This window comes from Dipodomys spectabilis, unplaced genomic scaffold (genome assembly GCF_019054845.1).
Source record: "Dipodomys spectabilis isolate Male_0828 unplaced genomic scaffold, ASM1905484v1 ptg000130l, whole genome shotgun sequence".
In the NCBI taxonomy this organism is placed as follows: Eukaryota; Metazoa; Chordata; class Mammalia; order Rodentia; family Heteromyidae; genus Dipodomys; species Dipodomys spectabilis.
Window position 1 is genome coordinate 2899879 of NW_024870807.1, and position 22523 is coordinate 2922401.

Genomic DNA, 22523 nt, shown 5'->3' on the forward strand with positions numbered 1-22523 from the left:
CAGGAGGCTGAGATCTGAGAATCACGGTTCAATGCCAGCCTGGGCAAGAAAGCCTATGAGATTCTTATCTTTAATAAATCTATAGAAAACCAGAACTGGTGCTGTGGTTCAAAGTGGTGAAGTGTTATCCTTGGGCAAAAGAGCTCAGGGATAGCGCCCAGGCCCTCAGTTCAAGCCGACCGAAAATAAAAAAATCTTCTACAAGGGTGGTACAGTATGTGTGTGTGGTGTGTGTGTGTGTGTGTGTGTGTGTGTGTGTGTGTGTGTGTGTGTGTGTGTGTGTGTGTGTGTGTGTGTGTGTGTATACACACACATATATATATATAATGTGTAACATTTGTTAAATATCAGGGCTCTTCATAGAGCTTTTCTCAGTCAATTTTTGGAGTTGTTAATGTTTTGGTCTAAAAGCTGACTGGTATTTATACTAGTATAATCATTAGTAGTAATGACACCTATAAAGTAGTAGGAACAGGAACAATTAAATCTAATGTCTTGAATGTCAGACAAAACAATCAGACATGGTATCTCTGTTTGGTACATTTGTAAACTGAAGTATGAATTGAGACTTGGGCATGAATAAAAAAAGAATGTCTTTTTAGTGAAGATGAAATTGTACTGGATTCATATAGGGATGAGGTTACCAGACATGTATATTTTTTTGTCTCCATTCAGCCAAATCATAGCAGAGAGAATGCTGGGCTTCCATTAATTAGAGTTGATTGTGTCTACTCAGAAGCCTCATGAAGTTATAGTGCAGAAGATAGGAAGATAAGGCCTTTTAATGAAATAAGGCTTTATAAATTGTGGCAGTCTTGAGGTCCTGGTTGTTTTTCTGTGACAGGTGGAGAAAGAGAAGGTGCAGGATAATTGTTCTTTAAGGCTCCCAAAGATTGCCACAGTGGCTTTCATTTTCTTATCTGCTTTGGGCTGTGGAAGGAGGCAGGAGTTCTGGTCTGTGGTTTAATATCTTTGCATTGTTCTGGTGGCAGAAATCAATCTTGGGGCTATCACTTACAGAGATGATCTATTTCTTTACAGTCTGATTCATTTTCTCTGTCAGGCCTGTTCTTGGGTTATGTTCAGGAACAAATCCTGTTTGTTGATGAGCTGTCTCTTTGTCTGTTTACAAAAAGTCCTCATGTTTCCTTAAGCTTGTAACAGATTCAGGCACTGTTTGAAGCCATCTTTCCCGTGATTTAGGCCTCTTCTTCTTTTTTTCTTATCTAGGACCTGCATTTCCAATGGATACTGAGGGGTTTGGTGAGCTTCTTCAGCAAGCTGAACAGCTTGCTGCCGAGACTGAGGGCATCTCCGAGCTTCCCCATGTGGAACGGAACTTACAGGAGATCCAGCAGGCAGGCGAGCGCCTGCGTTCCCGTACTCTCACACGCACGTCCCAGGAGACAGCAGATGTCAAGGCGTGAGTTCTGGTGGGGAGCAGCATTGGTACTGGGTGGTTCAGGGACAAGATCTGTTTCTTTCCTGCTGTGAATTTGGATGCATTCTTGAATGATAAGTAACAAACTAGATTGTCATGATCTCAGAGAGGTTTTATAAACAGGTCAGTAGATTTGCTTTGTCTCCCTGCCTCTGATATTTCAGTCTGTTTGTCTGACCAAGCCGAGAGCTCATATCACAGGCAAAAATAATCAAGGTGGGACGGGCTAGACTAGCTGTGTTATGCAGAAAACAGTCACAGAAGTTCTTTCTTGGGTTGGTAGTCCACTGGATCATAAATGGTTCCTGTAAGTATGTTGGATATACCCCTGGCTTAAGTGCTATCTTCAAAACTAGAGAGCACTCAGCAATGAGCAACGTTTTTAAGGGTGCTTAGGAAAAAATGATAAGTAGTCATTGATGAGAGGCCATCTGAGTAAGGAATGATTCTGTCTACTTAGTGTTAGTCTCTAAAGGCTGCCTCTGAAAGGCCTTGAAATATAGTGGCTCCTAGCTGATTGTAGAGCTGGAAGTTGGGCAAACCCCAAGAGAGGGCGTGTAGCTCAGAAAATGCTGACTAACAGCCAGCCCTACTGCAGCCACAAAGCATCGAATAGTCTGTTGGTTCCACAAGGGTGTGGCTCATATCTGGGGATACAACCATGAATTAGACATGGTCTTCACTTTTGAAGCACTTGTAATTTGAGGGATGATCCAAAAAAGAATCTACATTGATTTCTGTAAGGAATGTGATTTATTATTAGTCAGAAACTTGATTAGACAAGATTTCTGTTAATCCACACAGCCAACTTTAGGATTGTTGGTGAGTGTAAGTTAAGATTCAAAACCACTGAGACAGGCTATAGAACACATGTCTCTGTAACCCTGATGGGAGGGCCATGGAATAATGAAGGGCAAGATGCTATTTTTGGTACCTTTAGTAGATCTGGAAAGTCAGAGATTTTGGAAATAATCATCTTTTCACTTTAATCATCTTTTCACGTAGTCTTCATTCCTTGAACTTGACAAAGAGTTAAGTACTAATGGAGCATCATCTATTTTAGGTACTTAAATGTCACAAGAATAAATATGAGGGCTATATTCTTTTTCTAATTAATCTTTTCTTTTTTGCTGGTCTTGGGGCTCAAACTCTGGGCCTGGGCGCTGTCCCTGATCTCCCTTTTGCTTAAGGCTAGTGCTCTGCCATTTGACCAACAGTGCCACTTAAGACTTTTTTTTCTGGGGTTAATTGGAGATAACAGTCTCATCGACTTTCTTGCCCTGGCTAGCTTCAAACCATGATCTTCAGATCTCAGGATGGCTATGATTATAGCTATTGACATCTGGCTCAGCTTTATTTTTTTAAATACTAGTTTTGATTGGTAAGTCAGATGAACTCAGGCAGGTTTTTTTTTTTTTTAAATACCAAGGTTTGCAGCAAAATTCAGTCAAATGGCTCCCCTTTACTGTTCCCTAAGATCCCAGCCAATCTTTAAGACATTTCTGCTTACTGTTGACTTGCCCTCCCTGTATACTTCTTACTGCTGCCTCTGGCTGCCTACAGTTACCCAGTCTTGAGCATGGAGCCTCTGTTGCCTATGTGCAAGGATGCTGCTGGGAAGAACAGCCCTCGGATACCAGCTGAGTTGCTATAGTTATAACTTAATTGCATCAGCTTTACAGCCTATTAAAGCAAAAAGGGAAAATGTTTTCTTGGTAACAATTATTAGGCATGCCCTTTCTTGTAAATTTCCATTCTTCTTCATCTGTTTCTACCTTAAATTCATTATGTTAAGGAGAAGGAAGTTGAAACATTAAAGAATGAGGATAGGGTGGGGTAGGTGCTTAAAAAGAAACCAAAGAGTAGATGATTGTATTTTTCCATTTTCTTGATAGGCAGGAGACACAAAATGTGATGTGAATATTTTAGTACATGTAAGATGAAGGCTAAGGAGTGATTGAGCAGAAATTTTATTTTACATGAAGTAAGTTTTAAAAGAAAATTTCAACTTTGCATTACTTGCATTATAGATTTAAGACTGAGTTGTTTTGTATTAAATTCTTTTGCTTATTAAGTATATTGTATTTGTTTTTTGTAGAGAATAGGTTTTTTTTTGTTTGTTTGTTTTTTTGTCATTCATGGGGTATGAGCTCAGGGCTTGGGCACTGTCCCTTAACTCTTTGCTTAAGGCTAGAGCTCTACCACTTTGAACCATAACACAACTTCCAGTTTTCTGGTGGTTAATTGGAGATAAGAGTCTTCAGGACTTTTCTGCCTAGGCTGGGTTGGAACTGTGATTTTCAGATTACAGCCTCCTTAATAACTAGAATTACAAGTCTGAGCCACCACCACCTGGCCAACAAGAACAGATTTTTTTTTTTCTTTTTTTCTTTTTTTGGTGCCAGAACTAAGACTTGAACTTAAGGCCTTGTGCTCTCACTGTTTTTTTTTTTTTTTTTTCTCAAGGGTGGTGCTCTACCACTTGAGCTACATCTCCAGTTCTGCCTTTTTTTGGTTATTTCAGATAAGAGTCTTGAGGATTTGTCTGTCTAGGCATGCTCCAAACACTGATTCTCAGAAGCTAGATTGTAAGCCTGAGTCACTAGTATCTGGCCCAGAATTAATTTATTTTTGTGGTAGGTTATTCAGGTTAACTTCAAACTGCCGAAGAAAAGTTTTGAGAACAATAATTTTCTGTTACCGTATTTGAGAAAAATGGGAAACAACTCAAATTTCAATCAGTCAGCACTGCTTAGTAAATGTGTTCTGTCTAGCCTGTGGTGCTGTTATTATCTAAGGGCTGGGAGGGACTGAATTGAGGAAAATGGGAAGTGACTACTGATGGGTAGGGGTTTTATTTTTTAGGGTGATACAAATGTTCTAAAATTAATTGTGTTAGTGGTTGCATCACTTTCATTATATTAAAAAGCCACTTTATATATACTTTAAGTGAATGAATTATATATATAGCATGTGACTTGTGTTTCAATAAGGCTGTTTTTACAAAGCAAGTGATAACATATATGTGTGTGTATATGCATATATACACACACACATACAGTCATACATATATATACATACGTGTTTGTTGATTTTTAAAAAAAGGAGGGCCGAGCTGAGCTCTAGTGGCTCAAGCGTCTAATCCTAGCTACATAAGAAGCTAAGGTCTGAGAACTGAGGTTCAGAGCCAGCTGGGACAGATAAATCCTTGAGATTCCTATATCCAAATATCCAGCGAAAAGCTGGAACTATTGCTCAAGTGGTGGAGCATCAAATGCCAAGTGAGGGCACATGACCTTGAGTTCAAGCCCCAGCACTGGCACTTTAAAAAAAAAGGACTGGAGTGATTGATTGGGATATATTATATACATGTGTGGAAATATGAGAATGAAATCTTTATACAACTAATATATACAAATAAACTAAAGAAGAATTAAATTGGAAAAAAGAAAAAGGAGGTCTGAAGGCATGACTCAGTGGTAGGGTACCTGCCTAGCAAGGCCAAGGCCCAGAGTTTAAATTCTAGATCCATCCACCCCACCCTTCCCCCCAAAATGGGAATATTTAAAAAATACTAGGGATTTGTTTGATTTAAGTATGATAAGGCATGCATGCAGGGAAATGAGTATCATAAAAGAAGTTTTCAATCACAGATTCCTAGAACTAGGAGGCATGGCTTACCATCCAGGGCCACACAATGAGTACTAGGATTGATCAGAACTGTGCTGATTGTAATGGAAAAAAAAAAAAAAAAAAACTCAGTCCTGAATGCCATATTCCTAAATGTTGCAATGCTGTAACCTAAAATCCTGGAAGCTGTAATTCCTGTGAAAAAAGAGGCAGCTTCAGAAGAGGGGTAGAAAGCTGAGCTCTGGGGAAGAGATTGGCCGTGCAGTAGCAAAGATTGAAAACTCCTATTTAAAACTACATTGATTTGTCTGCATTGGCATTCTTTCCAGCTCATGAAATTCTAAGAGCTTTTAATGAATTAAAGCTACATTTGTCTGAAGAAGCTAGCAGTTACTAACCGGTTCAAAAATAATTGTGTGTAAAGTAAGGTAAGAGGACATTTAGGCACCAGTGTTACTGTTTAATCACCTGAATTATTTCTACTAAACATGTGGCCTGTGTACGGAATGGATTTGTTTTCTTGTACTCAAACAACATACAAATATGGATAATGGAAAGACATAATAGGGAATTTTGGTGTATTTTAGATCATATCATGTCTGCAGTACTATGCAGAAAATGAATATGAATAAATTCTTCAAGGGAAACTGTGCTCTAAATGACAACAGCTATCCACCATGATATAAGACTTCAAAGTGCAGTGAATGGTCCTGAAAGTCAGCCAGCAATTGTTCATAATTCCTGTAATCTTTGAAAAAAAATTATAAGTGAAAATTTCCTTTTAGTTTATTTTGGTGTTTTTGTTCTTTTGGTAACCTCCCTTCATTTAAAATTTTAAATTAAAAATGTTTCTTACATCTGCTGTGGTATGAATTTGTCTTTAAATCTTTTTCAATAATTGAGATAGTATTTTTTCCTTAGAGTTCTCGTTTGTTGAATACATTTATTTTTTGCAAATTTGATGCCAGGCAAGTGCATTATCACAGTGCTGACTGTAAACATTGTGCTTATATGTGAAAATGCTAAGAATTCCTCAGCAAATGAAGGCATATCTAGTTTGTGCATTTGCAAACAATAAGGATAAAGCAAAATTTCTGGAGTTCTCAACTCTTTGGGCAGAAGCATATGTGGTGATGATCTGTTATTTATAATCAGTCTTATCCAAGACAAGTTATTAGACACTGTACTGAAAGTCTCATCAAAATTAAATTGAATTGGACTTGGAGGCACATGCTTATAATCCCAATACTCAGGAGACAGAGGCTTTGGAATAATATTGACAGTTACTCAAAAGATTGAATGGAGAGTTATCATTTGACCTAACAACTCTACTCTTAGACATAGATCCAAGCGAAATGAAAAGATACATACACAAAAACTTGTACATAGCAGTATGATGAATGACTGTATATGTTGTGCAGTGGGATACTATTTGGCAGTAAACAGGAACAGAGTACTAATACATGCCCCAAATAGATGAACATTGAAATCATTATACTAAGTGAAAGATGCTAGTCCCAAAAGGCTATATCGTATTATCCATTTATGTGCAGTGCCTAGAATAGGTAAACCTGTAGAAAACGCAAGTAGATTAATGGTTGCCAGGGTCTCAGGAGGGAAGTTTTGGAGGAAACAAGCACTACTCATGGATAGAACTTTCTTTTTGGAGTAATGAGAATATTCTAAAATTGGCTGTATAATTCTGTTAATACACTACAATTGTACACTTTCCTTGGTGAATTGTATGTGGATTAATATGACAGTAAAGCTGTTAGGAAAAAAGGAGGAAGACATTATACTAGTACCTATAAAGCCTCACCCAAGTGTGGTAAGAACCATTGTGCGGAAAGTCATATAGATGATTCTAATGTACAACTGGTGTGGAGAAGTGCTGTATTAATAAGACAAGTTAATGATTGGTAGAAGAGGGCAGCAGGATCATTTGGCATTGTAGCCAAACAATAGTAGTCTCAGCTGTGTCATTAGCAGTGACATCATAGTTGACTTAATGGAGGCAGAAATCTGTAGGAGGAACCTTCTGGGCGAGCCTGAGTTATTGCTATATTCTTTCTTTCTTTCTTTATTAATTATTATTATTTTTTTTGTTGGTCCTGGGGCCTGAATTCTGGGCCTGGGCGCTGTCCCTCAGCTCTTCAGCTCAAGGCTAGTGCTGTACCACTTGAGCCACAGTGCTGCTTCTGACTTTTTCTGCTTATGTGGTGCTGAGGAATTGAACCCAGGGCCTCATGAATGTAAGGCAAACACTCTACCACTGAGCCACCTTCTCAGCCCCATTCCTATATTATTTACAGGTATAGCTGATAATAGGAAATCCTTTCTCTTCTCCTAGAAGGCTATTATTTCAGGAAGGAAGTCTTGGGTCATACTCAAAAGGTGTTCCATGTGCCGCCAAATGTTCTAGACTCTTCTGTTACTCATAGTAAACACACACTTTGTTAGTGAGTTTTTAAAAATATTAAATCATAATTCAAAAACAATCTAGGGCTAGGCGCTGGTGGCTAATGCCTGTAATCCTAGCTACTCAAGGAGGCTGACATCCGAGGATCACGGTTCAAAGCCAGCCCAGGCAGGCAAGTCCATGAGACTCTTATTTCCAATTCACTACCAGAAAACAGGAGTGGTGCTGTGGCTCAAGTGGTAGAGCGCTCACCTTGAGCTGAAGTGCTCAGGAACAGTGCCCAGGCCTAGAGTTCAAGCCCCACAACTGACAAAAAAATAAAAACAGAAAAACATAAAACACAACAGTTCAGGGCTAGGATGTAGCTCAAGTGGTAGAGATCCTGCCTGGTTGTGAGTCAAACCTCACTACTACACATACACACAAATTAACTAGCCAGATATAGGTGGTAACATGTCTGTAACCCCAGCACTTAGTAAGAAGCTGAGGCAGAAGCATCTCAAATTAGAGGTCAGCCTGTACTACACAAAAAGACTGTCTTAAAAAGAATTTTTTTTTGTGTGCTAGTCCTGGAACTTGAACTCAAGGTACACCTGGTTCAAAAGAAATTTTTTTATTTTTTTTATTTTTTATTTTTTTATTTTTATTTTTTGCCAGTCATGGTGCCTGAACTCTGGGCTGGGCACTGTCCTTCAGCTCTTCAGCTCAAGGCTAGCACTCTACCACTTGAGCCCCAGCACCACTTCCAGCTTTTTCTGTTTATGTGGTGCTGAGGAATCGAACCCAGGGCCTCGTGCATGCAAGGCAAGCACTCTACCACTGAGCCACCTTCCCAGCCCCAAGAAATTTTTTTAAATTGAACTTCCTCAGGTTTGTTTTTCTCTCTCTCCCTTTTTCTCTCTTCCCCTCTCTCCTTTCCCTTCTCTTCTCCCCCCTGCCCCCTTTTGAATGCTGCTAATATTTGGACTCAAAGCCTGGGTATTGTTGTTACTTCGCCTTTTCACTGAAGGCTAGAACATTACCCCTTGAGCCACCTTCCCCCCCTCCCCCCCGTTAATGGGATATAAGAGTCTCACAGACTTTCCTGCCAGGCTGGCTTGGAATCATATCCTCAGATATGATATATAGATTTAGATATAGGTGTAGGTATAATCTGCCTGTTGAGTAGCTAGGATTGCATGCATGGGCTACTGGAGCCTTGCCAAAATATTTAATGGCTTTTGAAGAGAATTTATGGAGAACCATCCTTTGATTTTAGTTTAACTGCCCTTGAGCAAATTGTTAATTACCCTGAACCTTTAGTTTCTAATGAATGAAGTTTGGACTTGTTTACTCCGGAAGCTTCTGAAGTTTTGTGCTTTTCTGTATATGCCTTTTCTAAAAACTATAAATACTGGATGGCAGTTAAGAATTTGTATTCTATTTAATTAAGTTTTTTATCATGAAAATACTGTACACAGGGGTTACAGTTACATGAGCAAGGTAATGAGTACATTTCTTATCCATCATTGTTGCCTCCTCCTTTGTTTTTCCCCTACCATCCCTTCCCTCCCACCTCCTCAGCTACAATCCCCCTCCAACCCCCATCTAAATTATAAAGATAATTTTTTGACATAAAAAAAGAATTTGTATTCTAGGACTAAGTGACTTGGCTCTGCTACTATCTGTATCTGTGACTTTGGATCAATTGGTTGACCTTTTTTCACCCTGCTTCTCTCATCTATAAAATAGGAAGAGTGAAGGCCAGAGGAATGGCTCAAGTGGTATAACTGTGGTTACTTGGCAAGCTTGGGATGGGCCTTACGCTCAAATCTCAGTACTGCTAAAAAAGAAACTGGAGATGAATAATTACAATTAGCTCATGGTTTCTTTATTATAAAGTACTTGAAGCTGCTTAGCCTATGGTTCTGTAATTATTTTATTCTAGACAAGGCCCTCCATTTCAGGGATGATTAGAACTTGGAACTCTTTTACTACCAAATGCAGTGTGATACAACTACTAATGGGAAATCCTTTCTCAATGTGGTGTCTGTTACTCCAGTTGTTAGATGGAAAGTATGAAACAGCAATATAAAAGTATCTGAACAGTAGATAGGAAGGTTTTTTTTTTTGGTTGTGGGGCCTGGGTGCTGTCCCTCAGCTCTTTAGCTCAAGGCTAGTGCTCTACCACTTGAGCCACAGTGCCACTTCTGCCTTTGCCTGTTTATGTGGTGCTGAGGAATCAAACCCAGGGCCTCATGCATGCAAGGCAAGCACTATACCACTGAGCCACCTTCCCAGCCCTAGATAGGAAGTTTTGCAGTGAATTTTCACTACCACCATGTTATACCCTCTCTTGGGACCACTCCAAGATAGAAAACTTTGAAATGAAACTACTAGATGGACTGTATCCCACCTTTCCCCTCACTTTTGTCTTCCTATCCTATGTTCCCTACAGGTCAGTTCTTCTTGGGTCTCGAGGACTTGACATATCCCATATCTCCCAGAGATTGGAAAGTCTAAGTGCAGCTACTACCTTTGAGCCTCTTGAGCCTGTGAAGGACACAGACATTCAGGTAAGGACTGCCTGGTGCAGGTAGAGCTCTAAGCACATAACAAAGGCTGAAGGTTGTGGGCTTTGTACACCAAGTAATGCTGGGATTCTAGTTTTCTTTGTTACTTTTCTTCAGCTCTAGATATTAGAAGAACAGGAGATCTCAGTTTGGAAGTATGGGTGGGGAGGATCATTGGGGTAGTTTCAGAGTGCTTTGTGTGGCTGCGCCTTGTAGATAATTTTAGGTACAAGAACAGATTCCTGGGGCTGGGAAGGTGGCTCAGTGGTAGAGTGCTTGCCTTGCATGCCTGAGGCCCTGGGTTCAATTCCTCAGCACCACATAAGCAAAAAGAAAAAAAGCTGGAAGTGGTGCTGTGGCTCAAGTGGTAGAGTGCTAGCCCTGAGCTGAAGAGCTGAAGGACAGCGCCCAGGCCCAGAGTTCAGGCCCCACGACTGGACCCCCCCCCCCAAAAAAAAAAAAAAAAAAAAAGAACAGATTCCTCTTACTTATTGGGTCCAATCCAAGGTACAGATATTAATTGTAAGTTTCTTTTGTTGTCTTTACTAGAGCTCAACTGATTTTACTATTTTTCTCATTTCTTTTTTACATCTTGCTTGTATTGATTGGCAAAGAGTTGGAAGAAACTTGAGTACAATTTGCTGAAATCTACTCAGTGATTTCCAGGAAGCAGAAAGCATTTGGTTGCATTAGTGGCACCAGGAAATGGGCTTACAGAACACTCTAGTCTCACTTAACCAAATATTCTACTAGTATATGATAGCTGTTTTAATCTCGCCAGAAGCTGGAAAAACTCTCCGTCCATTTAATTTTGTTTGTCCTAATGGCACTGGGTACTGGGCTTTGGATTCTCTGCTTTTGCCCAGCCAACCTCTTGACTCCCTTTAGCCTCCCAGGTAATGGATATAGAATGCCACTATTCCTACCTTGTTTTCTGAGGTAAGATTTTGAACCCGGATCCTCTATTTCTTTCTGCCTTTCAAATAGCAGGAATTATAGCCATATGCTACCATACTTGATTTCCATTTAGTTTTGAGGAATTAGAGCATTGTATTTATATTAGAATGTTAGGAATATAAGGGATTATTTTTTTTTTTCCTCATTGATGTACTCTTTGGAGGAGAGGAATCTTGCCGTGTTTCCCAGTCTGCCTCAAACTCCTGAGCTCAAAGCAATCTGCCTGCCTTAGACTCCTGAGTAGCTAGAACTACACATGCTTACCACCACACCCAATTTGAAGTGTAATTTGAATTAATACTCTTTCCCATGACTCTTCTCATTAACCATTATGGACAATCTAATGCCTTTGTTTCTATTATACTCATTCTGATTTGGAAACCTATACTTTTTTTTTTTGGGTGGTTTTGGGGTTTGAACTCAGAGCCTCATGCTTGCCAGATTGGCACTTTATCACTTGAGCCATCCCTTTAACCTGGAAACCTATACTTTGAATTTAGAGTTAAGATTATAGATATTATTTTCTAGTGGATTTTCCCAAAGCGTGGAAATTAGTAGTATCTATTTTCCTTGCTCAGTTTTTTCCTTGCCCAGTTTTTATATGTTAGGTCATATTTGCCTGTCAATTTACAGATGCCTTCTCATTTCCATAATCTTTAAATAGCATGCATACTAAATGTTTAAAAGAAAAGATTTAGTCAGTCTCCCCCTCCAGTGCCATTGTTTGATGCTGTGTTAACAAATACAACAGTGACAAGCTAGAATTTAATGGGACAGAGCCTCAAAGAATTAGAAAAATCAGCATGTATTTTAGGGGATACTGTCACTGGCTGAGTGGTTGGTTGGTTTTTTGAGATAGAATTACACTTGTATAGCCCAGGATGGTATAGCCCAGGATGGCCTCAAAATTAAGATCATTCTGACTCATGGGGGTGGGGCACAGGCTGCAGCACATACTACCACCACTTGTGGCTTATTTGAGTGTGTTTAATGTTGAAAATGCCCAAGAAGTTGTTTATTTGAAAAACTCACTGGTGTTTTAGATTTTCCTTGGCATTCTTGGTATACCTGTTTGGAATACTCAGCAACATTGATGTACTTCATGCATTTCTGCTGATACAGTATCTTCGAATTTGTTAACCTTGAGATATTCACAGGTTTATGTATGTATTAAGTCATAATGGTCATCTCTTTGTTTTGTTTAAAGCAAGAACACCTTCCTTAGACTCATTAGATGACTTTCTTTTTCTTTATTATTAATATAAGATTTTTTTAAATTGTGAAAATACTGAACAAAGGGATTACAATTACATGAACAAGGTAATGAGTACATTTCTTATCAAGCATTCTTGCCTCCTCCTTTGTTTCCGCTTACCATCCGTGCCCTCCCTTTCCCCCTCCCCCCCATTAGATGGCTTTCTAGCAATGTACATTCAGTCACATCAAAGAGAATTTCTTAATTTGGAATAAATATGGTTCTGAGTTTTGGTCCTGTGTAGAAAAAATTTTAAACTTCAAGACTAAAGATGCCATTTCAAAATTTCACCTCTTACTTGGACTTTGCCTAAGTATCTTTCAAAATGCAAAATGATTTATCCAAGAGAAGTTGGTTAACTACAATTATTAACTAGACCTGAAAATGTGGTCTAGACTTGCTAGAGTTTTTGTTTGTTTATATTTTGTCTTACTGAGACAAGGTCTCTTAATTGCTTAGGCTGGCCTTGGATAAAGATCCTCCTGCTTCTGTCATTCCAAGTGCTAATTTTGACTCAAAAGATAAAATACTTAAAATTATAGCTGTAGTATAAAAGTTCAAGCTTTTGACTTGAATAAAGCTAACTAAAATTTATTAATAGAACCAGGCACCGGTGGCTCACACCTGTAATCCTAGCTACTCAGGAGGCTGAGATTTGAGGATCATGGTTCAAAGCCAGCCCAGGCAGAAAAGTCCGTGAGACTCTTATCTCCAGTTAGCCACTAGAAAGCTGGAAGTGGCGCTGTGGCTCAAGTGGTAGAATGCTTGCCTTGAGCTGAAGAGGATAGCACCCTAGCCCAAAGTTCAAGCCCCACAACTGACCAAAAAAAAAATTTTTAATAGAGGCTTTAAAATATTGTAGTACACTTGATCAGTATTTAAACTGTGTAAGTATCCAGTAATAGTATCGTGTCTAGCTTGAAGTATAGTAGCCACATGTAAGAGAATCAGGTTGGCTTGAATCATCCTTAGCACTGAATAGTCTTCCTTTTAATTCTTTTCAAAATAGTTTTGGTTTTTCAAGAAGAGTAAAATTGGACATACCATCTAAATGTCCTTTTTTATTTTAGAGGCTTAATGAATTAACATATCTCTTTTGTGTATGAACTTTTGGTTTTCAATCAGTGTCTTTTTTTTTTTTAGATGAAAATACACTAATCCCACATGCTGAATGTCAGAGTGAAATGTGTCAGTTTATAAGATCATTAAAGTACTGAACATGAAAGAACTACTTATGCTTCCTTTGACAGATGTTGTTCAGGATTTAGTACTGGTCAGCATTTGTGTTACTTATAAGCTTGGAAAGGCATTTTGACATGTATAGATTGTCCTTTTATATTTAGTAAACATTGATTATATTTTTTTGTTTTTCTAATGTACTTTGAAGTTAATATGGGCTTTTGTTGTTACTATTTGTTTGTCCTAATCAATGGTGTTTGCATGCATTAAGAATGCAATTTTTAAAAGTTGCTGTGCCCAGCAGCGGTAACGTTTTCAAAACCCATTTAAATATACATTTGGATGATACTAGTAGAATTTTTGAAAAGTGTATATTGATTTTATATTTTGGAAATGATCATAAAGAAGGCCTATGTGCTTGTGTGATAGAGGACAATTTGTTCAAAGTGACCTTGTGGTACTTGGTGGGAGTCCTCTTACAAAGATTTACCTGCTCACTTTTGCCTTTGGAGAAAAAAAATATTGAGACTTATACATCTTTATAGTGACCTGAATAGACTTTGCATGTCAAGAATGTTATATAATAACAGTGTAAATTTACCCAATACATTTGTGTTTTGTGTCTTTTCACTAGATTATCTGTATATTTCAAGAAGGCTGTGTAGAAATAGCTTAAGTAAGCTATAAAAATGGCAGCTGCAGCTTCCTAACATTAAACTATAATATTTCCAAATGGCACTGTACCAGAGCACTGATATTATTGCTGAACTTACTTCATTACATTCTTTGGGATGCTGCAATAAATTACCACAGATTTGATGGCCTAAGACAACAGAAATTTATTCTCTCACAGTATGAGAGTCTAAAATTTTAAACCAAGCTGTTGGCAGTACCACTCCAACCGTTCTTGGAGAGAAGCCTTCTCCCGGCTTTTGGTAGCTTTTGGTGTTCCTTGGCTCATGTCGGCATAATTCCAGCCTCTTCCTTAGCTTCACAAATTGTTCCTGTGTCAAATCTACCTTTCTTTTCCCTTGTTTAGGCTACCTGAAGTACAGGATGATCTCAAGATCCCTAGCTTAGTTACATTTGCAAGGCCCCATTTTCAAATAAGATCCCCTTTACAAGTACCAGGGATTAGGGCTTGATTATATTTTTTGAGGAAACATACTTTAACCTATTATACTTACAGTGCCAGAAAATTTAAAACTCTGCTATAACTTATCGAAACATCGTCAGAGTGACTCCATTTTAACTGTATGGACTGTGAATGTAGGGATAAGATAGGTTTTGCTAGTTGATCCAGTGACGTCAGGCCCCAACCAAAGATTGGGTCTCTGTAATCCTCAGCATTCCCTTTAGGCCTTTGGGAAATGGAATTGATAACCATATCTGATTCTAGAGTTTAGGAGTAGCTACATTCTTAAAACAGTTCAACAATCTGCAGAATATTTGAGAGATTGTTATAGAGATGCTTTTCAGTTAGAAATAACCTGCTTTTTGCATAGTATTAAATGCATAGTATTAATGCATATTAAACTATATTTTATAGAGTATTAAATGCATAGAATAATTATAGGTAAGATTAAATAACATACTTTCCCAAGGTAGGAAGAGTTGTGTGTATGTGTGTTTTCTTGCTTGAAGCATTTCTTTTTTTCTTTTATACTTTAGGCTTTTGCGCACTACTTTTCTTTAGCCCCTTTGGAATATCCAAACCTTAATTTCGGTTTAGGATGTTAGACTTTGCTTAGCTTTAACTTTTTCGATACTCTTCTCTGATCTCCATTCCCTATAGCCTCCAAATATAATATGCTAGCTGTGTGTGTGTGTGTGTGTGTGTGTGTGTGTGTGTGTTGTTGTTGTTGTTGTTGTTGTTGTTGTTGTTGTTTGGTGGTGGTGGTGGTGGTGGTACTTGGTGCGGCTTGTACTCTATGTCCAAAGCTCTGTTTTACATAAGTAAAGACAAAAAGAATTCTTAAACAAAGGATAAATAGCCATTAGAAAATTAAAGTTAAGGAACCTGATATATCATATGTAAGTTTAATGGTGCAGTGATACTTAAAACCTGTTAAAAGCCTGTTTTGTTTACCATGCTATATCATTAATAAAACATTCATTATCCCCTCCGCCCCCCCACAGTTTTCCTTACATTTCACCTTCCCTTTTTCCCCTTTTCTTCCCCTTCCCTTCCCCTTCCCCTCCTTTTTCCTCTTCTCTCTCCTCCTTTTCCTCATTTTTCTGAGTAGCCAGAGATGATTTGGTGCTATATAGGATTCTTTTATTTTTCTGTTCTTGGAAATGTAGAGCATGTTCACACCACTCTTACTTTACTTATTTTTGTGCTGGTTCTGGGACTTGAACTCAGAGCCTCAGCACTGTCCCTAAGCTTTTTGCTCAAGGCTAGTGCTTTGGGACACAGCCCTATTTCTGGCTTTTTTGGTAGTTAACTGGAGATAAGAATCTCACAAACTTTCTGCCTGGGCTGTCTTTGAACTGCAGTCCTTATATCTCAGCCTCCTGAGTGGCTAGAATTATAGGCATGAGCCACTTGTGCCTAGCCTTTAATTTATCTTTTAAATAGTGAGAAAAAAACTAAAGGACTAAATATAAAAATGAATTAATAGGAGCGATGGGTAACAATGTTATCAGATACTTTATGTTCATATAATGTTTTGTAGAACGGGAACTTCTTTATACAACCACTTAAAGATAATAAAAAAATTAAAAAAAATGAATTAATAGTGTTGTAATCCCTTATGACAAAATAGTTATTTCTAGGCACGTTTTGATTTTCTATCTTGAGAATTATGGTACTACTGCCTAAATGCAGTACATAGACCAATGGAAAGGAAAGTTAGAGGTGCCGCTCACCGATTATGAATTTGTATATAGGGGTAAGATGTTGGCAGGAAACTGTGGCAGTTTGTTGGGAAGAGGGGTAGAGTAGCCTAGAATAATTAGTGTGCTATTAAGAAGCTTCTTTAGGAATATTACAATTAAATATTAATACTGAGGAAAAGTATTCCCTAGTTTGAATCAGTTGAAGGAAGGTGCAGTCTGAATGGACAGTATCTTAATTCTAGGACATTTCCTTTTTTAAAGCACAGTTTCACTGTGTAGTTGAAACTGACCTCAAACTTGGTTCCTGTGTTAAATTTTCTGAGTGCTAGCATGTGCTACCACTCCCACGCCTGGCTTTCTAGGACTACTTTTCTTCTTCTTTTTTTCTTTTTTTGTACTGAGACTGCTGCTTGAACTCAGGGCCTTTCACTCTCACTGATCTTTTTCCACTCACAGCTGGTGTTGTACCACTTGAGCCATGCCTCCAGCCCAGTGTTTCTTGCTGGTTACTTGGAGATTACCAGCCTGAGCTGGCTTTGAATTGAAATCCTCAGAGCTCAGCCTCCTGAATAGCTAGGATTATGGGTGTGAGCCAGTGGTGCCTTTGTATAACAATTCTGAGAAGGGTTCATGCTAGCAAAATAAACCTATCTTCCATCTTCTGCACTTAATGTGCTTGAGCAGGCATCTCTGCAATGAATGGTCATGTAGCCTAAATTGGATGATTAGAAATTTTGAATTGATTGGCTATGGACCCTGAACTGCTCTATCATAGATGTTTTTACATAATATAAAAATATGAGAGTGTTCCATGTAATCTATGATATGAGAGTTTCTAGGTAAGCATTTGCATTTATTAATCTGCTTTTTTATAACCCTCCTTTTTATTATTATAACTATATTATGTGTATTATGTAATATATATGTAATTTTTTTTATTATATCCCTCTAAGAGAGCTAGCTAGGGTAGGTTCATGGTAACCTTTTAAGTTTGTACAGGACTTGAATGGGTATTTGCCTCTTAACCTTTTGCAGCTTGTAACAGCTGTCTATCCTGGATTTAACACAGCCTATAGTTAATGCCATTGAGCTCACTTACAAATGAATCTGCTAATCACTGGACCCAAGGTCTTTTGGTTAGAGAGTAGTTCTTTGGAACAGTAGGTTCTTTTTACGCTGATTTGGATGTCGCTGAACTGTGTGTGAAAAAGATGTGCCTGTCTGTATCACCTGTTATAGTTCAGGGATAATAATTATATAGGACTTGTTCCTGGGTGAATAAAGTGTTGTCCACACCAACCTGAATAGAAACATTTGCTGTTCTTTTTCATTCCCAACCCAGCATAAGTCTCTGGGCTGATAAAAACCAGGAAAAAATAAAATACTGTCTTCATCCAAGCATCCTAATGTATTGTCTCTTTTGTGTTCTTAATTAGGCTGCTTAATGCTGATTGCTGTGGTAAGAACTGACATAATTTAGTTTTTTTTTTTTTCCTGCCTGTTTGTGATAAGAGAAAAGGTAGGAATTGTGGCTTGGTGGCATGCAATTGTATGAGAGTATTCCGTGAATGGAATTAAAACAGATAACTTTGAAATAAGACTGGGCTTTTGGAAATTGTAACAAACTGCATTTCTGTAAACCAGGGATATAAGATGCCAGTCATTTTATTTATCCACTCACACTTCCCAATGTAAGGCTTTCGGAACAGGCAAGTAAATGGATGCTGAATGCGTTCTGAGCAAGCAGGAAATGACAGGAGCTTTTTTTTTTGGTCTTCTGAGAGGTTTCTTATATCCTGTATTGAGCAAGAGAATATCAATTACCAACTTGAAGCAGAAAAAAGTTGATATGGTTCTGTAAGAGTATTTTGGAGCAAGCTATAACTAAAATATTTATCTAACATTTTAGTAGAGTCTGTCAGTTATTGGCGTTGTGCCTTTGAACTGGAGTTGAGTCATCCCCTCCCTCCCTCCCTCCTTAACCTGCCGATATCTATTGATGTCCCAGCACTCTGGAGATGAGAAACATATATTGTCATCTTCAGTCTGGGCATCTTTAAATTGCTTGGTTTCAGGAACCAGAGATGAGCCTTTTTTTTTTTTTTTAATCTGCTGAACTGTTTGATACTTGAGCAGATGTGATTTAAATGGTGGATAAAACCTTGTCGAATATTGAATGCATTACTGTAGATGGCATTATCAGATGGCAGCCCTTGACCACTTTGATCTGCTTGCCGCAGTACCTTGTGATCTCTTATTTCCGGTTTGAGTGTTCGATCCAGAGCTCTCTAGGACTGCAGTCTGGTGTGGTTCCTTTGTTTGAGGGATAGTTGCAAAGTATAGCTTCTTAGTTATAAAACTTGGGGCCCACGTTTCAAGTGTCTCCCCTACAAATACGCAGTATGCAAAGAATTGGAGCAAGGGACTTAGACAGTTTCACTTGCTTTTGTTTTGTTGTTTGTTTGATGAGGACCTGAAAAAGAGGCTGGGGAAGTAAAGGGGCAGCATCCTTTGGTGACAAGACCTATCTATAAGTTTACCCTGGGCATTTTGCTTTCTTTGGATATGGAGAGGTTGAATGGTACCCACACTATGATGAAGGACCTTGATTCTGACAGCCTCTGGTCTGCCATGATCACAAGATCAGCAGCGGTGCACGTGCCACTTTAATCATCCTGGAGTACGAAAGGGCCCGATCCTGCTTCGCACTGTGGAGTGGCTATGAGGCCAAGTTGCTATCAGCAAAATTCTGCCTGTGCTTTTCAGAAAAACGGCAGCCCTGAAGCCCTGCAGCAGAGGCTGCTTGCTGAGCAGGACTGGGTGTGACACAGCTGCTAAGACCATTGCTCAGAAAGAACTCTTGTCTTCTAACTAACAGCACTGGTTATTTAATTTATAAAGCAGAGGGGAGACTCAGGCTAGTAGAATGTATACAGGTATGTAGATTTGCTGGCTGAATTTTATTTCTCATGCCTAATTTTTTTTTCTTTGCATCAACAAAAGGATGTAGAGGAGAGTTTCCTCCATTCCTCCCTTGTCTTTCTAAAATGCTGTTGCATAGGTAGAAACAGCTATGAAAGGTTATGATATATTGATTTGCTCAATGAGTCAAAATACAGTGATGTGATAGTCTCTGGGTGTATTCTCTCCTTCCCTGTAAGGTTCTGACTCAGTGTATGTCAGTCTGTCCCAGCAGGACAAACTGAGCAGAGCCTGGTGGATCCTTGGTAGTTTATTGACATTGACAGTGATCCTGTGATGAGGTCCTGAACAGCTCCAGGTGTTTTAATACTGGAGAAATATGGTGGTGGTGTTATTTAGTCAAAAGCTCCTTTTTACTGAGTTAGTGCTACTTAAGCTGGTTTGTCTTAGATGGAGAAATACTTTTTTTTTTTGGTTGGTCATGGGGCTTGAACTCTGGGCCTGGGCACTGTCCTGAGCTCTCCAGCTCAAGGCTAGTGCTCTACCACTTGAGCCACAGCACTACTTCCAGTTTTATGGTGGTTAATTGGAGATAAGAGTCTCACGGACTTTCCTGCCTGCGTAGCTTCAAATTGTGATCCTCAGATCTCAGCTTCCTGAGAAGCTAGGATTATATGTGTGAGCTACCCGTGCCCAACTGAGATACACTTTTGTAAAATACAAACATCAACAACAAAACTAGGAAAAGGGAAATAAATGACATGCAAAATATAAATTGAGCTGGGCTTGGTGGCTTACACCTGTAATCCTACCTACTCAGGAGGGTGAGATCTGAGGATTACAATTAAAAGCCAGCCTGGACAGGAAACTTCATGAGACTTTTATTTCCAATAAACCACTCAGAAAATGGGAAGTGGCGCTGTAGCTCAAGTGGTAGAATGCTCACCTTGAGCTGATAGAGCTGAGGGATAGCGACCAAGGCCCAGAGTTCAAATTCCAAGACCGACCAAAAGAAAAAAAATAAACATTTTAAAAATTAGATTATAAAATTACTTTGTCAGACTGCTATGCATTTCTGTTTATCCTCAGTTTTTATACTTACCTGCTGCAGACTAGAAGTAAACCATTGACAGACTGGTATTCCTTTGTCTGTACTTTGTACAGTGTGAGTTTAAGTAGTAATGTTTACCTGCATGCCTCCCTCCTTGCTCTCTTTTTTTTACATTTATTTATTTATTCATTTAGTGCTGATCCTGGGGTTTGAATTCAAGGCCTGGACACCATCCCTGAGTTTTTTGCTAGTTTTTTTGCTCATGAGTCAAAGCTACACTTCTGGCTATTTAATGGTTATTTGGGGAAAAAAGTCTTGTGAACTGCCAGGGCTGGCTTTGAACTATGATCCTCAGATTTCAGTTTCCTGAGTAGCTAGGATTGCAGGCCACTGGTGCTCAGCTCTCCTTGTTCTCATGAGTAGGGAAATGTAATTCAAAGGCAAGTTTAAATTCCTGTGTTATGTTTAACACCAGCTAACATCAAGGAGGCATAGATGAGGTTTATTGATCATTTATTATGTCTAGATGCTATACTAAGCACTTTTTGCTCTTCCTCATTTAACCTTCCCAGTAAGTAATGTGAGGCAGATATTTATGGTAACCTCATTTCACAGATAAGGAACCTGAGGTGTACAGAAGCTAGGCATTAGGTTTCATTTCCATTTTGATGGTTTGAGTTCAGTACTATGCTCTTAGCCCCCAGGTTTTAAATTTTATTTGTAGACTAAGATAAGATGGTTTTATAAAGGAATGAATTTTCAGGATATATTTAAAAGAGGAAAGGAAGTATGAAATAGTAGTATAACTTACTTGATTGTATATTTAGAACAAAATAAAGAGTAAAAAATCCACAATGCCAGAGGTAGGAACATTCTTCTACCATCTTTGGAATAAACGTGGTAGACATTGCTAGTATTTACATAAGCTTCATAGTAAAATAATGTTGATTGAGGGGAAAGCTAGAGCACATTTTCTAAGCCTTGATACAAACTCCTGCTGCACTTGCTGGGAGGTGAGTTTTATTGGAACACCAAAGCTGCTTCATCCGTTTATCCTCCAGGTACTTGCTTTCTTGCCATAGTTTTCTGCTTGCTGAGCTGTCAGTTTAATTTACTGTCCAAAGCTTAGCCTATTATTTCTCAGGTTTGCTGCCCTACAGGTACACAGTACAGGATTTCTGTGAAATCCTAAGCAGTTTTTAGTTTCTAAATGCCACGGCTTTGTTCTTGTGAAAATAGGTTGGGTTCAACTTGCTTGATCATCTTTGTTTTGTTTCTGAAGAAGCTGAGCTAGGGTTAGAAGGATGATGCTAGAAGCAATTTAAAGGGCACATCAAATTTTTACTGTAATACTAACTGTATTGATTGTTGACTTATTTGTAGGTTTAATGCAGACCCATTTCCTTACTTAGTGTCTAACTGGCCATTAAGCTCTGGCAGCATGCCGGAATGTTGAAATCTTGTATCATATAATATGATTTGGCTGTCTAAGGGTATTATGTGTATTTGGTTTTTAAAGGCACAGTCAGAGCTCTCAACTCTGTGTACATTAGAATGTAGGAAAGAATTTATGTAGAGCATGATGATTCACTTCTAGGAGAGAGTATCAAACTGAGGAGTTGGGATTTGCCAGAACATTAACACCTGTCATCATGCAAATTGACTAGCTGGCTCTTATAAATAAATATAAAGCATATAGAACTATGAAGAGAGAGCTAAGCAGAGAACTGAAAAGGGGTGGTGATGAGTGTGGAAGAGTGGTCACTGTTAAGCATTCCATGTAAGTGACCCTTGGCATTCACCAGGTATTACTTTTAGTCGAGATTTGAATCTTAACTGGGGGGCTAGTGTGCAGTCCTGCTTATGGAGGTTGCTGGGTTGGGCTCGAAAGTGGATGAAGAAAAAGTAATCAGGTGCAAAGAACTACCCTCTTCTATCATAACCTGAGGACCCCTTGACTGGGACAGAGGGTCTGGCTTACCTTTTGAGTTGAGGCTGAGTGAGCTGACAAGAAAACAAACTGGGAAATTTGATAGTTTGAATGAGAACTAAAGATTTGGAAAATGGCTCTACAGTGAACTTTCTCTTTCTTTCCCTTTGTTATTTCTTTCTTTTCCTTTGCTGTGCATGTGTTTTTTTTGTTTTGTTTTTGTTTTTTTAACTGGGACTTAAACTCACGGCCTTGAGTTCTCACCTTTTTTGGTCAAGGCTGGTGCTCTACCACTTGAATCATACCTCTACTTCTAGGTTTTTAGTGGTTAACTGGAAATAGGATT

The 22523-nt window shown here is 38.7% G+C and overlaps 1 protein-coding gene across 1 annotated transcript in view; it reads left to right on the forward strand.

Moving 5' to 3' along the window:
- Positions 1-22523, forward strand: part of Nup93 (nucleoporin 93) — a 110519-nt gene that overhangs the window by 16804 nt on the left and 71192 nt on the right. The window contains exons 2-3 of the mRNA XM_042689958.1: positions 1231-1423; positions 9928-10045. Coding sequence (XP_042545892.1) covers positions 1245-1423; positions 9928-10045 — 297 coding nt within the window. The 5' untranslated portion in view covers positions 1231-1244. The remainder of the gene's footprint in view (positions 1-1230; positions 1424-9927; positions 10046-22523) is intronic.